Here is an 18196-nt window from a genome sequence, read left to right on the forward strand (position 1 = left end):
GTTCCAACTGCGACTTTGGAAAATTCAAAATCCAACCGTGTTGTTGGAGCACTGACAGGGAGAGTGCAATGTTCTGCACCAACCGTTCCTTGGATCTCGCTTTTATCAGGAGATCGTCCAGGTAAGGAATTATATTGACTCCTTGTTGTCGAAGGAGGACCATCATCTCTGCCATCACCTTGGTGAACACCCTCGGTGCCGTGGAGAGTCCGAACGGCAACGACTGGAACTGGTAATGGCAACCCTGTATTGCGAACCTCAGATAAGCCTGATGTGGAGGATAAATGGGAACATGTAAGTAGGCATCTTTTATGTCTTCCGACACCATGACATCTCCTTCCTCCAGACTGGAAAACACTGCCCTCAGAGATTCCATCTTGAACTTGAACCTTTTCAGGTAGAGATTTAGAGATTTTAGGTTCAGAATTGGTCTGAGCCGTCCGGCTTCGGAACTACGAAGAGGCTTGAATAAAAACCTCCTCCCAGCTGTGACAAGGGTACCAAGACAATGACTTGATCCTGACATAATTTTTGAATTGCAGCCTTTACTACTTCTCTGTCTGGAAGAGAAGCTGGTAAGGTCGATTTGAAAAATCGGCATGGGGGGACGTCTTGAAACTCCAGCTGGTATCCATGGGACACTATTTGCAAAACCCACGGGTCCAGGCCAGATTGAGCCCAGATCTGACTGAAAAGTTTCAGACGTGCTCACACCCGAGCAGACTCCTGCAAGGGAGCCCCAGCGTCATGCTGCAGATTTGGCAGAAGCAGGGGTGGACTTCTGCTCTTGCGATCCGGGAGACGCTGCAGACTTTTTTCCTCGTCCTCTCCCTCTACCTGCAAAGAAGGGGGAACCTTTGGCCTTTTTGTATTTAATTGGCTGAAAAGACTGCATCTGAGAGTGATGTCTTTTTTGTCGGTGCTGGAGCATAAGGCAAGAATGTAGACTTACCTGCGGTAGCCGCAGTGACCAACGCATCCAGCCCATCTCCAAACAAGGCCTCACCTTTATACGAGAGAGCCTCCATATTTCTTTTGGAATCTGTGTCAGCATTCCACTGGCGAATCCACAACGCCCTCCGAGCCGAGACTGCCATAGTAGCGGCTTTTGAACCTAAAAGCCCAATATCCTTCATGGCCTCTAGCATGTATGCAGCAGCGTCTTTGATATGACCTAACTTTAGGAGTATCTCGTCTCTATCTATCGTGTCAATTTCAGATGACAAGTTATCTGACCATTTTTTTCGATAACACTACTCACCCACGCGCAAGCAATGGTGGGCCTGAGCAGTGTACATTGGCCACATAAATAGATATTAACGTAGTCTCCAACTTGCGGTCTGCCGGCTCCTTTAGTGAAGCCGTCCCAGGTGCAGGGAGAATCACCTTTTTTGTTAACCGTGACAGGGCATTGTCTAATACGGGGGGTGACTCCCACCTTTTCCTGTCCTCTGCCGGGAAAGGATAAGCAACCTGAATCCTTTTGGGAATCTGACATTTATTTTCAGTGTTTGCCCAAATTCCCTTAAAGAGAGTATTTAGCTTGTGAGAAGGAGGGAAAGTTACATTAATTTTCTTTTCTTTATAAAAATAAGCCTTCTCCTGAGGTACAGGGGGGGCTTCCGTAACTTCCAAAACCTCCCTTATAGCAACAATCATGTATTGAATGCTTTTTTCCAATTTAGGATCTATTCCCCTGGAATCACTAGTGTCGACACAGGAATCAGAGTCCGTGTTGGTATCAGTTTGTACTATTTGTGCAAATGGTATTTTATGTGACCCAGAGGTGACGCCTGTGGATGAAAAAGCAGAACCACTAAAAATCACATCTTCCACTGATTTTCTCCAGCTTTCTGCATGAGACTCAGACTTATCTAATCTCTTACTGATATGATTCACACTATCACGTAATTCTTTCACCCATTCAGGCTCATGGTGTGCCGGCAGTGCCACCACATTACAACTCTGTGTCCCTAAAATGGCTCCCTCAGGGGAAGAGCTCCCTGCCTCAGACATGTCACACACGTGCACAACCACACCACAGACACTCCGGGACTTATAGGGGACAGACCCACAGTAAAGTCTGTCAGAAGGACACAGATAGGATGGGTGGTCTTCAGTATGCCGACTGTCGGGATCCCGGCGCACAGTATACCGGCGCCGGAATCCCGACAGCCGGCATACTGACACTTTTTCTCCCTTGTGGGGGTCCACGACCCCCCTGGAGGGAGAATAAAATAGCGTGGCGCGCTTAGCGTGCCACTGTGCCCGCAGCGTGGCGAGCGCAGCGAGCCCGCAAGGTGCTCATTTGCGCTCGCCACGCTGTCGGTATGCCGGCGGTCGGGCTCCCGACGCCGGTATGCTGGTCGCCGGGAGCCCGGCCGCCGGCATACCATACTACACCCGCTAGGATTTGCCAGTTCACAACCCAGCGCTAGTGTTCATTCTAGCACCCTGCACCTTTCAAATCCAGTGCAGTTCCTCTTCCCTTCCTGGGGTGTCGCTCTCTGCTCTGGTGCTTCTCGGCACACACAGGTCTGTATCACAGCATTGAGTAATAGATCAGAGTGTGCTGAGAAGCACCACAGCAGAGAGCGACACCCCAGGCAGGAAAGAGGAACTGCACGGATTTTGAAAGGTGCAGGGTGCTAGAATGAACACTACAGCGCCAGTAATAAAATGTCTGTGAAACACAAAATGCCCACAGACCTGCAGCACTTTTATAATCACACATTATATATGTATATATTTAGCGCCAAATTTCACTGTGCCCCCCCTGTTTAGCACCAATACTTAGTTCAGCAGTGGAGGAGGACCAGCGTTCTTCTCTGCAGCCTGGAAGGAGAGAAAATGTCGCTGAGTGCTGGCTGACTGAGGAGGAAGCCCCGCCCCCGTAATGGCGCGTTTCCCATCAGATTTTTTTAAACTAATATTTATACTGTCGGGGGTAGGACTGTGCCTCAGCATCTTATGCCCCTTATTTATGCCAGCTTTAGTAGGTTTCATGCTGCCCAGGGCGCCACGCCCTGCACCCTGCAGTGTCTGTGTGTGATGGGTAGCATGGCGCGCAGCGTTCCCGCCCGCTGCGCGGTATCTTTCAGCCGTCACGATGTCTGAAGATCCTTTTCTTCTTACACTCACCTGTCTTCTGACTTCTGGCTCTGTAAGGGAGGTGACGGCAGGCTGTGGGAGTGAGCACATAACCGCAGCTAACGTTCAGTACCCTTCAGGAGCTAATGGTGTCCTGTCAGCCAGAAGCAGAGACATGAAACTATTCAGGAAGTTGGTTCCTACTTCTGCCCCCTAAGTCCCATGAAGCAGGGAGACTGTTGCCAGCAGTCCTCCCTGAAAATAAAAAACCTAACATAAGTCTTTCAGAGAAACTCAGTAGAGCTCCCCTGGAGTGCATCCAGTCTGCTTGGGCACATTTTCTAAACTGAAGTCTGGAGGAGGGGCATAGAGGGAGGAGCCAGTTCACACCCTTGAAAAGTCTTAAAGTGCCCATGGCTCCTGCCGAACCATCTATACCCCATGGTACTGAAGTGGACCCCAGCATCCTCTAGGACGTATGAGAAAAAGTAAAAAAAAACTCACGTCGACCCTTTGACCTAGTACAAGTCGACCTAATGACCCTGTCGACCAAGTGACCCTGTCGACCAATAGTGGTCGACCTAATGACTGTCGACCTAAGTTGTGTCGACCCAACGACCCATACTCGCACAACCTTCTTATTCAGACATACAATTACCTGGCTGGTATAGGCTGTAACACTGTATGTCACCTGTGTGTGTGTGCCAACAGCACTGATGCACAATTTAGATAAAATGCAAACATTAGCTCACATGAATGATGCATAACTTACAGCAGTGTCATTATAAACAACTTAAAACAAGAAATACAGTCACACCGTCTGTGTAACATGTCACACCCCTTATAATGTCACTTTGGTTTATTCCTTATTGCCCAATTAATGTCTTAATGATGTGATTTGGGCAGCAGCGGTGTGTACCATGTCAGTGGAGAGGGTAATGTGAGGCCGGCCCTTGTTGATTTAGTCGTCAGCAGCAGCGGTGCCAGCAGGCAGAGGCGCAGCCAGTCAGAGTGTAATAACACCGCGAAGGGGATCAGCATGTGTGCCGCTATGTGGTCCCGATTACCGCGGTCTGGCCGTGCTCTACCACGAGTCCTGCTAGGCCTAGGCCTGGCTGTGGCCGCGGCTAAAGTTGCTGAGGGACCCGAGGAGGAGGACCGGCAGGGAAGCAGGAAAAGCCGCAGGTGCTACGATCCGGCTGTAGCCAGGAGCCGAGAGTTGCTGAGGCGGCTGAAGGTAATTCTGTAGTCCGGGTCTCTCGGGGCTGCTGCCATGTGCAGTGGGGCTGCTGGTGTGTTCGTCCATCTTTGTTGTGTAACTACAACTCCCAGCAGCATACTTGCCTACCTGACCCTCTCCATGAGGGAGAAAATGCTCTGTTCCTGGACTTTCCTGGTAATGTATGATTGCCATCACTTGTGGTGAGCTAGTTAATTGATAAGAAAGGCGTTTCACCACAGGTGATGGCAATCATACATCACCAGGAAAGTCCAGGAACAGAGCATTTTCTCTCTCATGGAGAGGGTCAGGTAGGCAAGTATGCCCAGCAGGCTCCGTCTCCCGGGCTGGTGTAGTCCACCGGCAGCTGGAGGCTGACACATAGACTGCCCAGGACTAATGTCACCAGAACTATTTGGCACCAGAAGTAACCTCACATTCCTATAGTCTGCACAAATAAGTATACTTTGTTTTTATACTTTTCTTTCTTTTTCTGATATGTTGCAGTTTTTTTATATTTTATATACAAGCTATATTTAGAATATAGAATATCTCCAAATTACACAACTTCAAAAAGTTTCTGAAAAAGTTGTAATGCTGACTGTTACAGTCTATGGTTCTGAAATGGCACAATTCTGCACTTTGGGTAGATGTATGAAAGTGGGTATCCGTTTGGATGGTCGACCATGTTATGGTCGACATTGACATGGACAAATGGTCGACACATGAAAAGGTCGACATGAGTTTTTCAATTTTTTTTCTTTTTGGGGAACTTTTTCATACTTTACGATCCACGTGCACTACGATTGGAAACGGTAATCTGTGCCGAGCGCAGCAGTAGCGGAGCGATGCACCTTGCCCGAAGCATGGCGTAAAGTGACGGGAAACTCCAATTAGTGCACCGCGTCCCCTCACATGGCTCGCATCAGAAGCGAGCCATGTGAGGGGACGTGGTTCCCCGTCACTTTACACAGAAAACGACACCCAAAAAAAACAAAAAAACAAATTCATGTCGACCTTTCATGGGTCGACAATTTTCATGTGTCGACCATTTGTCCATGTTGACCATACCTATGTCGACCAATAGCGGTTGACCTAATGACAGTCGACCATAAAATGGTCGACCATCCAAACGGATACCCATGAAAGTGCACTGTGGGCTAGGGATGGTCATCGATGATTCATAATCATTGATTGTTTATGGCTGATGTTGAATACTTTTGTCATCGATGGTAGAGAACCAGATGGTTTCCTTCCAATTTTTGTGCAAGGTGCCGGGACACGGAGCATAGCTCTGCCCCTTACATCCGCTAATCCCCGCCCCGGTTTTTGAATGGTCTGCAGTCGAGTGGTGCAAGTTATCGATGGTTCGCCATAGATGGTTTTTGTACCATCGATGGTTATCGTCGATGGTATAATCAATGGCAACCATCGATGTGCAGCCACCGATGGCCATCCTTACCGTGGGCTGCACTTTCCGCAACTCCCAACATGACCCTCTACAGGAGGGACACAATGCTCTGCTCCTGGACTTCCCTCTTAATTTATGATTGCCCTCGCCCGTGGTGAAACACAGAGCTGTAACTAGACATTTTGGTGCCCTGTGCCAGAAAGAGAATTGGTGCCCCCCACCCTATATTTGAAATATCAACAGTATGCGCCAAAGAAATGCTTAAAAAAATATAGGGGCACGGTTTCATGGGAAAGGGGCATGGCTACTTAATTCATATTACATTACACCGCACAGTAATGTATATTAGTCACATTACACCACACAGTAGTACCCCTTATACATGTTACGCCACAGTAGCCCATTATACACACTGCACCTGGTAGCCCCTTATACACATTGCGCCGGGTAGCCCCTTATACACATTGCACCAGGTAGACCATTATACATATTGCACCAGGTAGCCCCTTTTATACAACTATTATTATGCTGCCCACACAACTGAAGATTTGTTGTCCGATCTGGACGGTTGGAATGAAAACCTGGTAATGGATGAATGGATGAGCAGAAATGGCAGTTGGCCATTTGATCCTAAATGCCGTAAAACTGACAAAAACTGACGTGGATTTAACCGATTTGTCTGATTGACTTTTTTTAGTCTGTTTTCCGGTGTTTGGGAGCAAATGGTCAGTTGTCATTTGCTCTCATCCATTACCAGATTTTCATGCCAACCAGCCAGATCTGACAATAAATCTGTAGGTGTAGAGCCAGCTTTACCTGCATGCTATTGGACCTCACTGGAGTGCTTGCCGCTGCTCAGTAGCTCTATACTAGGTGGGCTGGGGGCAGGCTGGGAGAGATGTCATCTCTCCCAGAAGGAAGAATCTGCGGACACACCGGGGGCAGCCTGGAGGGGCGGAGCCGGAGCTTGCTGACCAACTGAAGCTGCTGTTGCCTGAAGTAGCTAGGCAATGCAGTGAGTAAACAGTAGGTGGAAGGGAGTGCGATGACGCGAGTGATGCCGGCGGTCCTGCACCCACAGTGCTTTTGCACTATGTGTCAGGCATTGCTGGCCCATAGGTAGTTACGACCCTGGGGAAACACCTTTCTTATCCATTAACCTGTTCAAAACGGGTGCTGGCAATCCTACATTAAGAGGGAAGTCCAGGAGCAGAGCGTTCTGTCCCTCCTGGGGAGGGTCATGTTGGGAGATGCGGAAAGTGCAGCTCACAGCGCAGGGGCAACAAACCAGATTTTGATAATTAAGAGCAGTCATTTGGCTGGTTATGAACACATTTTAGTGATAGATCAGTTTAGTCAAGATACCTGTGTGAATGATCTGCAAGTGTATTTCATATATCTTATCTCCCTCTTATGTAATTTTCCGAAGCTCGAGAAAACTGAAAATCTTACACCACAAAAATTTGACAGAGGCTTTTTTTTTTGTCCTCAGGATGAAGTGGGATCTCCAGGAATGGTGGTGGGTGTCTCTGTCGATGGAGAATCTGTTTGGACAGAAGGGGAGTATAACTGGAGTAACATACTGTTTTTGAATTTTCATTTTCTTCTAAAATAATCCTTTCTAAAAGGCGATCTAGTTATTTATATTGACAAAATACAATCACAATATGATTTTCTGTTATGAAAACGGACTACAGCATAATGACCACACAAAGCTCCATCTTCTTTGTCTGGGTTTCCAATATACACCTGTACAAAGAACAGATTGCGATGTTAGTAGTTACACTATTTATACATATCAACTTTTAGTCCAAATACAAATGTGACAGAGCCCTGATCAAATGTTATTATACTCAGTGTGAACAGACAGAACAGTAAAGTTATTATGTTCTAGTTTATACAGTAGGTTGTTGTCGTGCCCCCCTTTGGTGGCATAGTCACAAGCTATGTTGTAATATCATTTAAAGTGAGAGTGCACATTTTATGTAAAATGAGTAAAGAAAACAGTGTGGAAATAAGTGGAGCAAATCTATCCTTTTCATTTGATAATGGCTGCTATTATAGTGTAACTTATTAAAGCTTATCCAAGAATAGCAGTGCACAACTATATTACAGAGCTTTTTGATACAGCTGCTAACAACATTAGTTGAGAATGTATAAAACAATTTGTTTCTGGCATGAACAAAATAGGGTGTTGGGAAAAAAAAGTAAAAATTGTTTTACCAATGTAAATTAACTGAATGGCTTAAAGCAGGGATAACACTGGAGGATCAGTCACATTTGATAACAAAAATGTTTACAATACACTTATAAATAATACACCAAATTGGGTGGAAAAAATACTACTTAGTTATTTTTTTGCGCCAATGAGTAGTGTGGTCCCCCCTTACCAAAACCAGCAATAATCGCCCATCATCGCAGGATTCCATCTCTCTTGATACCGTTGCTCCATTGTGCGAACTGGTACCGATGGTTAGGTGATCCCATTATGTAATAACTCTGTTTTTATACTCTGGTTAGTAAAAATTGAGGCATAATCTCCATTTTTCAGGGTTATGCTGATACCCTTGTTTATCCACCAATCCATTTACATGTTTTAAGGTGTAATTTCTTCCCATTTACATGGAGGAACAAGAATGTGGAGTTCAGGTGTATGTGGCACCGGTCTTATTGCGAATGGGAGATTGGGATATTCAGTGTTAACCTTTCTCTGAAAATACCTCAATTTTTGGTAGACGGAAATCAGAGACTTCGTGACTGGTTTGTCCTTGCCAGACCATTTGTACCGCAAACACCATAGTTTTCTTGTTTCCATCCCCATCCATTCCATCAGACTTGCATAGCAAACTAGACAACTTGGCAGTGCAGCTTATTAACTAAAATGATCTCCAGAAGTAAACATTTGTATTGTATTTGGTACAAATGTAGACCAACTTTATTGATTTAGTACCTTCATAACAGCCACTTAACACACATGGAGGTTGGTAGAAATGTTAATTGTTTTTGCATAATAAGGATGTTAACAATACATATTGGGGTAAATTTACTAAGATGGGAGTTCTATTTAAGATGGGATGTTGCCCATAGCAACCAATCAGCTTTTACTTCTCATTTATCTAGCACCTTCTAGAAGATAATACCTGGAATCTGATTGGTTGCTATGGGCAACATCCCATCTTAAATAGAACTCCCATCTTAGTAAATTTACCCCATTGTTTGCAATCGCTATCCCTCCACATGTAAACTAAAAAAATGGTGTCCATTTATATAAATAAATACAACTATGATATGGATGTACTATGATACCAGGTGACATAGTAAATGTTTAAGCATTTTCAAGCACTTTTTTTGTCCGCATTTGACTGGGAACCAGCACCTCTGGCAAACTTGGACTTCATTACATCTGGTCCATGTTGTGATGTCACATTCTGAATCAGGACAGAAAAGTTAACAGAAAACAACAGTTTTCATCCATGTTAGCGAAACCTTGTTGATTAGTGATAAGTGCTGAGAGGTGCTGGCACAGCGTTATGGAGGAAATCCAGTATATTCACAGACAATCGTGGAACTATCATTCCTGCAAGAAGTATTTTTGTTTGCTTAGCTCCTTAAGTACATTTTAGTCATGCAGTGTAGGAATGATTACTTTGTATTATATTTTAAGGAGATTCAATGCAATGAACAGATATACTGCAGTATGATGCAATAACTTGTGCAGTGAAATTTTTATAGATTGTTCCATGTGTTTTTCATATAGGTTTAAATGCACGTTAAGGAATTCTTTTAAGCTAGGTACACGCTATACAATTATTGGGCCAATTTGCCAATAATTGGAGGAATGACCAAAGTTATTGTACAGTGTGTATGAACGATCGTTTCGGCAATATTTCCGAAAAATCTTGTCCACACACACGAACTATCGATTTTCCGATCTGTCGTCCCAAACCAAAAATCTCAGCCACAATCTCCCGATATCGACCAGTGTGTGCGCGTTCTCAATAATCTGCCCTTCTTTCCTTTGTTTACCTTTCACTATGTTATCCTCCCTCCTTGTGGGTGGACATATGCAAATGCAGTGTGATGTGGCAGAAAATTAGTAACTTTAAAAAAAAGAAATCTTTCAGTGTATAGCTCATATATTGGTGCCTACAATTTCCAGAAAAATCGTCCGATTGTCGGGCCGACCAAAAAAACATCTGTGTGTACTTAGCTTAAGCGTTGAATGTAAAGATTCCCTGTTTACATTTGAGCAAAGGTACATCTGCACACTTGCATGTCTGTATTTTTAGTAACGTGTCTTTATTTACATGCACCCTTAAATCTAGTGTGTAGATGTGTAATCCTCATCATCAGACTCCAGCGGGAGAACATGGTTTTATACAGGTGCAAAGTCTACGTCTCTAATATCACTATTTACTTGTATGATGCTGTACATATGAGTGATGCAAACCTAGTTGCAAAATTATAAGGCGACTAGCATTTGGACATAATTACAAGTGTGTGTGTATGTACATGTAAGATATATATATATATATATATATATATATATATATATATATATATATATATATTGATTAAAAATGAACGGCACTCACTGTCCATACATTCAGCCACCCAGGTGCCCTCCTTTGTAGAGATATAAAAGATATGGTTCTCTGGTTAGGATTACTACTCCTGTCCGTACTGCAAAAGAACCAGGCGGCACTCCGGGATTTTGAAAAAAAGCCAAACGTGTAATGGTCACAACAAATGCATCAAACAGGCATAGTGGTTACACCGACGTTTCAACGCCCTACCGGCGTTTTCTTCAAGGTGCTATGCTGAAAGTGTTTCACTTTCAGCATAGCACCTTGAAGAAAACGATCTTTGTACCCCGAAACGTCACACATTAAAGCAGCCCTGCGGGGCTTGTTCACTGTTTAAACTAGCGTGTGAAAGTCTCTGAGTGCCGCCCAATATATGGAATATATATATATATATATATATATATATATATATTTATATTATAGTATATGTGTTACATTAATTAAAAGGAGGAGCGATGGAAGTAGGAGTCCCGATAATGACCAGCTGTGATAGTATTTGGAACGAGTTTTGTGTCCTTTCCCTTAGGGCTTGGCTTTGCTGATGTGGAGAACCGGATTCCATGTTCACCAGACAGTGTCATGCGCATAGCCAGTATCAGCAAATCCTTCACTATGACGGCATTGGCAAAGCTTTGGGAGGAGAATCGGCTAGATCTAGATGCACCAGTACAGAAGTATGTACCGGAGTTCCCGGAAAAGGAGTTTGAAGGTGAAAAGGTGTGGACAGTGAGGGGGCGGGGTGGTGTTTTATTGCACCTATTATTGTGAATGCTGCAAGTACTCAATCAGCATTTTTCAACTTGGTGTCAATTATGTTCATACTGATAATCAACATCTTTCAGAAGGATATTACTGAAACTTGACACTTCTATATTTCCATGTGCAAATAACAAATATATATATGTATAAAACATGCAGTATGTGACTATAAAATATAATTTCTGTAACGTCCTAGAGGATGCTGGGGACTCCGTAAGGACCATGGGGATAGACGGGCTCCGCAGGAGACATGGGCATTTTAAGAAAGACTTTAGGTCTGGGTGTGCACTGGCTCCTCCCTCTATGCCCCTCCTCTAGACCTCAGTTTGATACTGTGCCCAGAGGAGATGGGTGCACTTCAGGGAGCTCTCCTGAGCTTCCTGACAGAAAGTATATTTGTTAGGTTTTTTATTTTCAGGGAGCCTGCTGGCAACAGACTCCCTGCATCGAGGGACTGAGGGGAGAGAAGCAGACCTACTTCTGTGAGTTTCAAGGCTCTGCTTCTTAGGCTACTGGACACCATTAGCTCCAGAGGGATTGGTACGCAGATCTCACCCTCGCCGTCCGTCCCAGAGCCGCGCTGCCGTCCCCCTCGCAGAGCCGGAAGATAGAAGCCGGGTGAGTATGGGAAGAAAAGAAGACTTCAGAGGTGGCAGAAGACTTCATGATCTTCACTGAGGTAACGCAGAGCACTGCAGCTGTGCGCCATTGCCCCCATACACCTCACACACGGCAGTCACTGTAAGGGTGCAGGGCGCAGGGGGGGCGCCCTGGGCAGCATGTAGACCTCTTTTGGCAAAAATAAGTCTATGTACAGCTGGACACTGTACATATATAATAGCCCCCGCCAAATTTTTAGATTTTCAGTGGGACAGAAGCCTGCCGCCGAGGGGGCGGGGCTTCTCCCTCAGCACTCACAGCGCCATTTTTTTCTCCACAGCACCGCTGAGAGGAAGCTCCCCGGACTCTCCCCTGCTTATACCACGGTAGACAGAGGGTTTTAAAGAAGAGGGGGGCACAAAATTGGCGCATATTGTATCTGTAAACAGCGCTGTCTGGGTAAACATAATATTATTGTGTTTCTCTAACGTCCTAGTGGATGCTGGGGACTCCGTCAGGACCATGGGGAATAGCGGCTCCGCAGGAGACAGGGCACAAAAGCAAGCTTTTAGGATCACATGGTGTGTACTGGCTCCTCCCCCTATGACCCTCCTCCAAGCCTCAGTTAGGTTTTTGTGCCCGGCCGAGAAGGGTGCAATCTAGGTGGCTCTCTTAAAGAGTTACTTAGAAAAAGTTTTTAGGTTCTTTATTTTCAGTGAGTCCTGCTGGCAACAGGCTCACTGCATCGAGGGACTTAGGGGAGAGATTTTCAACTCACCTGCGTGCAGGATGGATTGGATTCTTAGGCTACTGGACATAGCTCCAGAGGGAGTCGGAAAACACAGGGCTCGCCCTGGGGTTCGTCCCGGAGCCGCGCCGCTGACCCCCCTTGCAGACGCTGAAGATGAAGAGGTCCGGAACCAGGCGGCAGAAGACTCTCAGTCTTCATCAGGTAGCGCACAGCACTGCAGCTGTGCGCCATTGTTGTCAGCACACTTCACACAGCGGTCACGGAGGGTGCAGGGCGCTGGAGGGGGGCGCCCTGGGCAGCAATGTATAATACCTGTATGGCGAAAAATACATCACATATAGCCCTTGAGGCTATATGGATGTATTTAACCCCTGCCAGATATCTAAAACTCCGGAGAAGAAGCCAGCCGAAAAGGGGGCGGGGCCTATTCTCCTCAGCACACAGCGCCATTTTTCCTCACAGAAAGGCTGGTGAGAAGGCTCCCATGCTCTCCCCTGCACTGCACTACAGAAACAGGGTTAAAACAGAGAGGGGGGGCACTGATTTGGCGATATGTATATATATTAAAATGCTATAAGGGAGGAACACTTATATAAAGGTTGTCCCTGGATAATTATAGCGTTTTGGTGTGTGCTGGCAAACTCTCCCTCTGTCTCCCCAAAGGGCTAGTGGGTCCTGTCCTCTATCAGAGCATTCCCTATGTGTGTGCTGTATGTCGGTACGTGTGTGTCGACATGTATGAGGAAAATATTGGTGAGGAGGCGGAGCAAATTGCCTGTAATGGTGATGTCACTCTCTAGGGAGTCGACACCGGAATGGATGGCTTATTTATGGAAATTACGTGACAATGTCAACACGCTGCAAGCCGGTTGACGACATGAGAGGGCCGGCGAACAAATTAGTATCTGTCCAGGCGTCTCAAACACCGTCAGGGGCTGTAAAATGCCCATTTACCTCAGTCGGTCGACACAGACCCAGACACGGACACTGATTTCAGTGTCGACGGTGAAGAAACAAACGTATTTTCTTTTAGGGCCACACGTTAAGGGCAATGAAGGAGGTGTTACATATTTCTGATACTCCAAGTACCACAAAAAAGGGTATTATGTGTGAGGTGAAAAAACTACCTGTAGTTTTTCCTGAATCAGATAAATTAAATGAAGTGTGTGATGATGCGTGGGTTTCCCCCGATAGAAAATTATTGGCGGTATACCCTTTCCCGCCAGAAGTTAAGGCGCGGTGGGAAACACCCCTCAGGGTGGATAAGGCGCTCACACGCTTATCAGAACAAGTAGCGGTACCATCTACGGATAGGGCCGTACTTAAGGAGCCAGCTGATAGGAGGCTGAAAAATATCCTAAAAAGTATACACACACATGCTGGTGTTATACTGCGACCAGCGATCGCCTCAGCCTGGATGTGCAGAGCTGAGGTGGCTTGGTCGGATTCCCTGACTAAAAATATTGATACCTTTGACAGGGACAGTATTTTATTGACTATAGAACATTTAAAGGATGCATTTCTATATATGCGAGATGCGCAGAGGGATATTTGCACTCTGGCATCAAGAGTAAATGCGATGTCCATATCTGCAAGAAGATGTTTATGGACACGACAGTGGTCAGGTGATGCAGATTCCAAACGGCACAAAGATGTATTGCCGTATAAAGGGGAGGAGTTATTTGGGGTCGGTCCATGGGACCTGGTGGCCAGGGCAACTGCTGGAAAATCCACCGTTTTTTACCCTAAGTCACATCTCTGCAGAAAAAGACACCGTCTTTTCAGCCTCAGTCCTTTCGTCCCTATAAGAGTCATATCTGCCCAGGGATAGAGGAAAGGGAAGAAGACTGCAGCAGGCAGCCCATTCCCAGGAACAGAAGCCCTCCACCGCTTCTACCAAGTTCTCAGCATGACGCTGGGACCGTACAGGACCCCTGGATCCTACAAGTAGTATCCAAGGGGTACAGATTGGAATGTCGAGAGGTTTCCCCCCTCGCAGGTTCCTGTAGTCTGCTGTACCAATGTCTCCCTCCGACAGGGAGGCAGTATTGAAAACAATTCACAAGCTGTATTCCCAGCAGGTGATAATAAAATTACCCCTCCGACAACAAGGAAAGGGGTATTACTCCACACTATATGGTGGTACTGAAGGCTAGGTGAGACCTATTCTAAATCTGAAAAATTTGAACACTTACAAGGGTTCAAATCCAGATGGAGTCACTCAGAGCAGTGATAGCAAAGAACAAGGGGACTATATGGTGTCCCGGGACATCAGGGATGCTTACCTCCATGTCCCAAAATTTGCCTTTTCTCACCAAGGGTACCTCAGGTTCGTGGTACAGAACTGTCACTATCAGTTTCAAGACGATGCCGTTGGATTGTCCAAGGCACCCCGGGTCCTTACCAAGGTAATGACCGAAAGGAGGATTCGTCTTCAAAGAAAATGGACGACCTCCTGATAAGAACAAGGTCCAGAGAACAGTTGGAGGTCGGAGTAGCACTATCTCAAGTAGTTCTACGACAGCACGGGTGGATTCTAAATATTCCAAAACCGCAGTTGTTCCGACGACACGTCTGCTGGTCCTAGGGATGGTTCTGGACACAGTCCAGGAAAAGGTGTTTCTCCCAGAGGAGAAAGCCAGGGAGTCATCCGAGCTAATCGGGATCCTCCTAAAACCAGGAAAAGTGTCAGTGCATCATTGCACAAGAGTCCTGGTAAAAATGGTGGCTTATTACGAAGCGCTTCCATTCGGCAGATTTCACGCAAGAACTCTTCAGTGGGATCTGCTGGACAAATGGTCCGGATCGCATCTTCAGATGCATCAGCGGATAACCCTATATCCAAGGACAAGGGTGTCTCTCCTGTGGTGATTACAGAGTGCTCATCTTCTAGAGGGCCGCAGATTCGGCATTCAGGATTGGATGCTCGTGACCACGGAGGCCAGCCTGAGAGGCTGGGGAGCAGTCACACAAGGAGTGTGATCAAGTCTGGAGAATTCTCTCCACATAAATATACTGGAGCTAAGAGCAAATTTATAATGCTCTAAGCTTAGCAAGACCTCTGCTTCAAGGTCAGCCGGTATTGATCCAGTGGGATAACATCACGGCAGTCGCCCACGTAAACAGAAAGGGCGGCACAAGAAGCAGGAGGGCAGTGGCAAAACTGCAAGGATTTTTCACTAGGCGGAAAATCATGTGATAGCACTGTCAGCAGTGTTCATTCCGGGAGTGGACGACTGGGAAGCAGACTTCCTCAGCAGGCACGACCTCCACCCGGGAGAGTGGGAACTTCATCGGGAAGTTTTCCGCATGATTGTGAACCGTTGGGAAAGACCAAAGGTGGACATGATGGCGTCCCGCCCGAACAAAAAATGGGACAGGTATTGCGCCAGGTCACGAGACCTTCAGGCGATAGCTGTGGACGTCCTGGTAACACCGTGGGTGTAACAGTCGGTGTATGTGTTCCCTCCTCTGCTTCTCATAACCAAGGTATTGAGAATTATAAGACATAGAGGAGTAAGAACTATACTCGTGGCTCCGGATTGGCCAAGAGGGACTTGGTAACCGGAACTTCAAGAGATGCTCACAGAGGACTAATGGCCTCGGGAGCTAAGAAGGGATTTGCTTTCAGCAAGTACCATGTCTGTTCCAAGAGGAACCGTGGCATCGGCCTTTAAGAAAGGACCTGCTCCAGCAGGGACCTTGTCTGTTCCAAGACTTACCGCGACTGCGTTTGACGGCATGGCGGTTTGAACGCCGGATCCTAAGGGAAAAGGCATTCCGGAAGAGGTCATACCTACCCTGGTCAAAGCCAGGAAGGAGGTGACCGCACAACGTTATCACCACATGTGGTAAAAATATGTTGCGTGGGTGAGGCCAGGAAGGCCCCACGAAAAAATTTCAACTAGGTCGATTTCTGCACTTCCTGCAAACAGGAGTGTCTATGAGCCTCAAATTGGGGTCCATTAAGGTTCAAGTTTCGGCCCTATAGATTTTCTTCCAGAAAGAATTGGCTTCAGTTCCTGAAGTCCAGACGTTTGTCAAGGGAGTATTGCATATACAGCCCTTGTGTGCCTCCAGTGGCACCGTGGGATCTCAACGTAGTGTTGGGATTCCTCAAATCATATTGGTTTGAACCACTCAAATCTGTGGATTTGAAATATCTCACATGGAAAGTGACCATGCTGTTGGCCCTGGCCTCGGCCAGGCGATTGTCAAAATTGGCGGCTTTGTCTTACAAAAGCCCATATTTGATTTTCCATTCGGACAGGGCAGAACTGCGGACTCGTCCCCAGTTTCTTCCTAAGGTGGTGTCAGCGTTTCACCTGAAACAACCTATTGTGGTGCCTGCGGCTACTAGGGACTTGGAGGACTCCAAGTTGCTAGACGTTGTCAGGGCCCTGAAAATATATATATATATATAATTCCAGGACGGCTGGAGTCAGAAAGTCTGACTTGCTGTTTATACTGTAGGCACCCAAAAAGCTGGGTGCTCCTGCTTCTAAGCAGGCTATTGCTCGTTGGATTTGTAGTACAATTCAGCTTGCACATTCTGTGGCAGGCCTGCCACAGCCAAAATCTGTAAATGCCCATTCCACAAGGAAGGTGGGCTCATCTTGGGCGGCTGCCCGAGGGGTCTCGGCTTTACAACTTTGCCGAGCAGCTACTTGGTCAGGGGCAAACACGTTTGCTAAATTCTACAAATTTGATACCCTGGCTGAGGAGGACCTGGAGTTCTCTCATTCGGTGCTGCAGAGTCATCCGCACTCTCCCGCCCGTTTGGGAGCTTTGGTATAATCCCCATGGTCCTGACGGAGTCCCCAGCATCCACTAGGACGTTAGAGAAAATAAGATTTTACTTACCGATAAATCTATTTCTCATAGTCCGTAGTGGATGCTGGGCGCCCATCCCAAGTGCGGATTGTCTGCATTACTTGTACATAGTTATTGTTACAAAAAAATCGGGTTATTATTGTTGTGAGCCATCTTTTTTAGAGGCTACTTCATTGTTATCATACTGTTAACTGGGTTCAAATCACAAGTTGTACGGTGTGATTGGTGTGGCTGGTATGAGTCTTACCCGGGATTCAAGATCCTTCCTTATTGTGTACGCTCGTCCGGGCACAGTACCTAACTGAGGCTTGGAGGAGGGTCATAGCGGGAGGAGCCAGTACACACCATGTGATCCTAAAAGCTTGCTTTTGTGCCCTGTCTCCTGCGGAGCCGCTATTCCCCATGGTCCTGACGGAGTCCCCAGCATCCACTACGGACTATGAGAAATAGATTTATCGGTAAGTAAAATCTTATTTTTTGTCCTGGGTCATACAGCGCTGGGGTGTGTGCTGGCATACTCTCTCTCTGTCTCTCCAAAGGGCCTGGTGGGGAAACTGTCTTCAGATAAGAGGTTCCCTGTGTGTGTGGTGTGTCGGTACGCGTGTGTCGACATTTCTGAGGTAGAAGGCTCACCTAGAGAGGAGGGGGAGCGTATGAATGTGAGGTCTCCGTCGGCGGTGCCGACACCTGACTGGGTGGATATGTGGAATGTTTTAAGTGCTAGTGTGAACTTATTGCACAAGAGATTAGACAAAGCTGAGGCTAAGGAACAGTCAGGGAGTGAACCCGTGTCTGTCCCTATGTCGCCGGGACCTTCAGGGTCTCAGAAGCGCCCACTATCCCAAATAGCAGACACTGATACCGACACGGATTCGGACTCCAGTGTCGACTACGATGATGTAAAGTTACAGCCGTGGCAAAATGTATTCGATATATGATTATTGCAA

General features: G+C 46.5%; 1 protein-coding gene across 2 annotated transcripts in view; it reads left to right on the forward strand.

Annotated features, from left to right (window-relative positions):
- Positions 1-18196, forward strand: part of LACTB (lactamase beta) — a 142801-nt gene that overhangs the window by 22546 nt on the left and 102059 nt on the right. The window contains exons 1-3 of one of the 2 annotated variants that reach the window (XM_063926525.1): positions 3979-4327; positions 7213-7277; positions 10831-11023. In XM_063926525.1, the coding sequence (XP_063782595.1) occupies positions 4130-4327; positions 7213-7277; positions 10831-11023 (456 nt within the window). In that variant the 5' untranslated portion in view covers positions 3979-4129. Of the gene's footprint in view, positions 1-3978; positions 4328-7212; positions 7278-10830; positions 11024-18196 lie in introns of those variants that run through there. The other variant, XM_063926526.1, reaches the window with a different exon arrangement.

The sequence above is a fragment of the Pseudophryne corroboree genome, chromosome 6 (assembly GCF_028390025.1).
Source record: "Pseudophryne corroboree isolate aPseCor3 chromosome 6, aPseCor3.hap2, whole genome shotgun sequence".
Lineage (NCBI taxonomy): Eukaryota > Metazoa > Chordata > Amphibia > Anura > Myobatrachidae > Pseudophryne > Pseudophryne corroboree.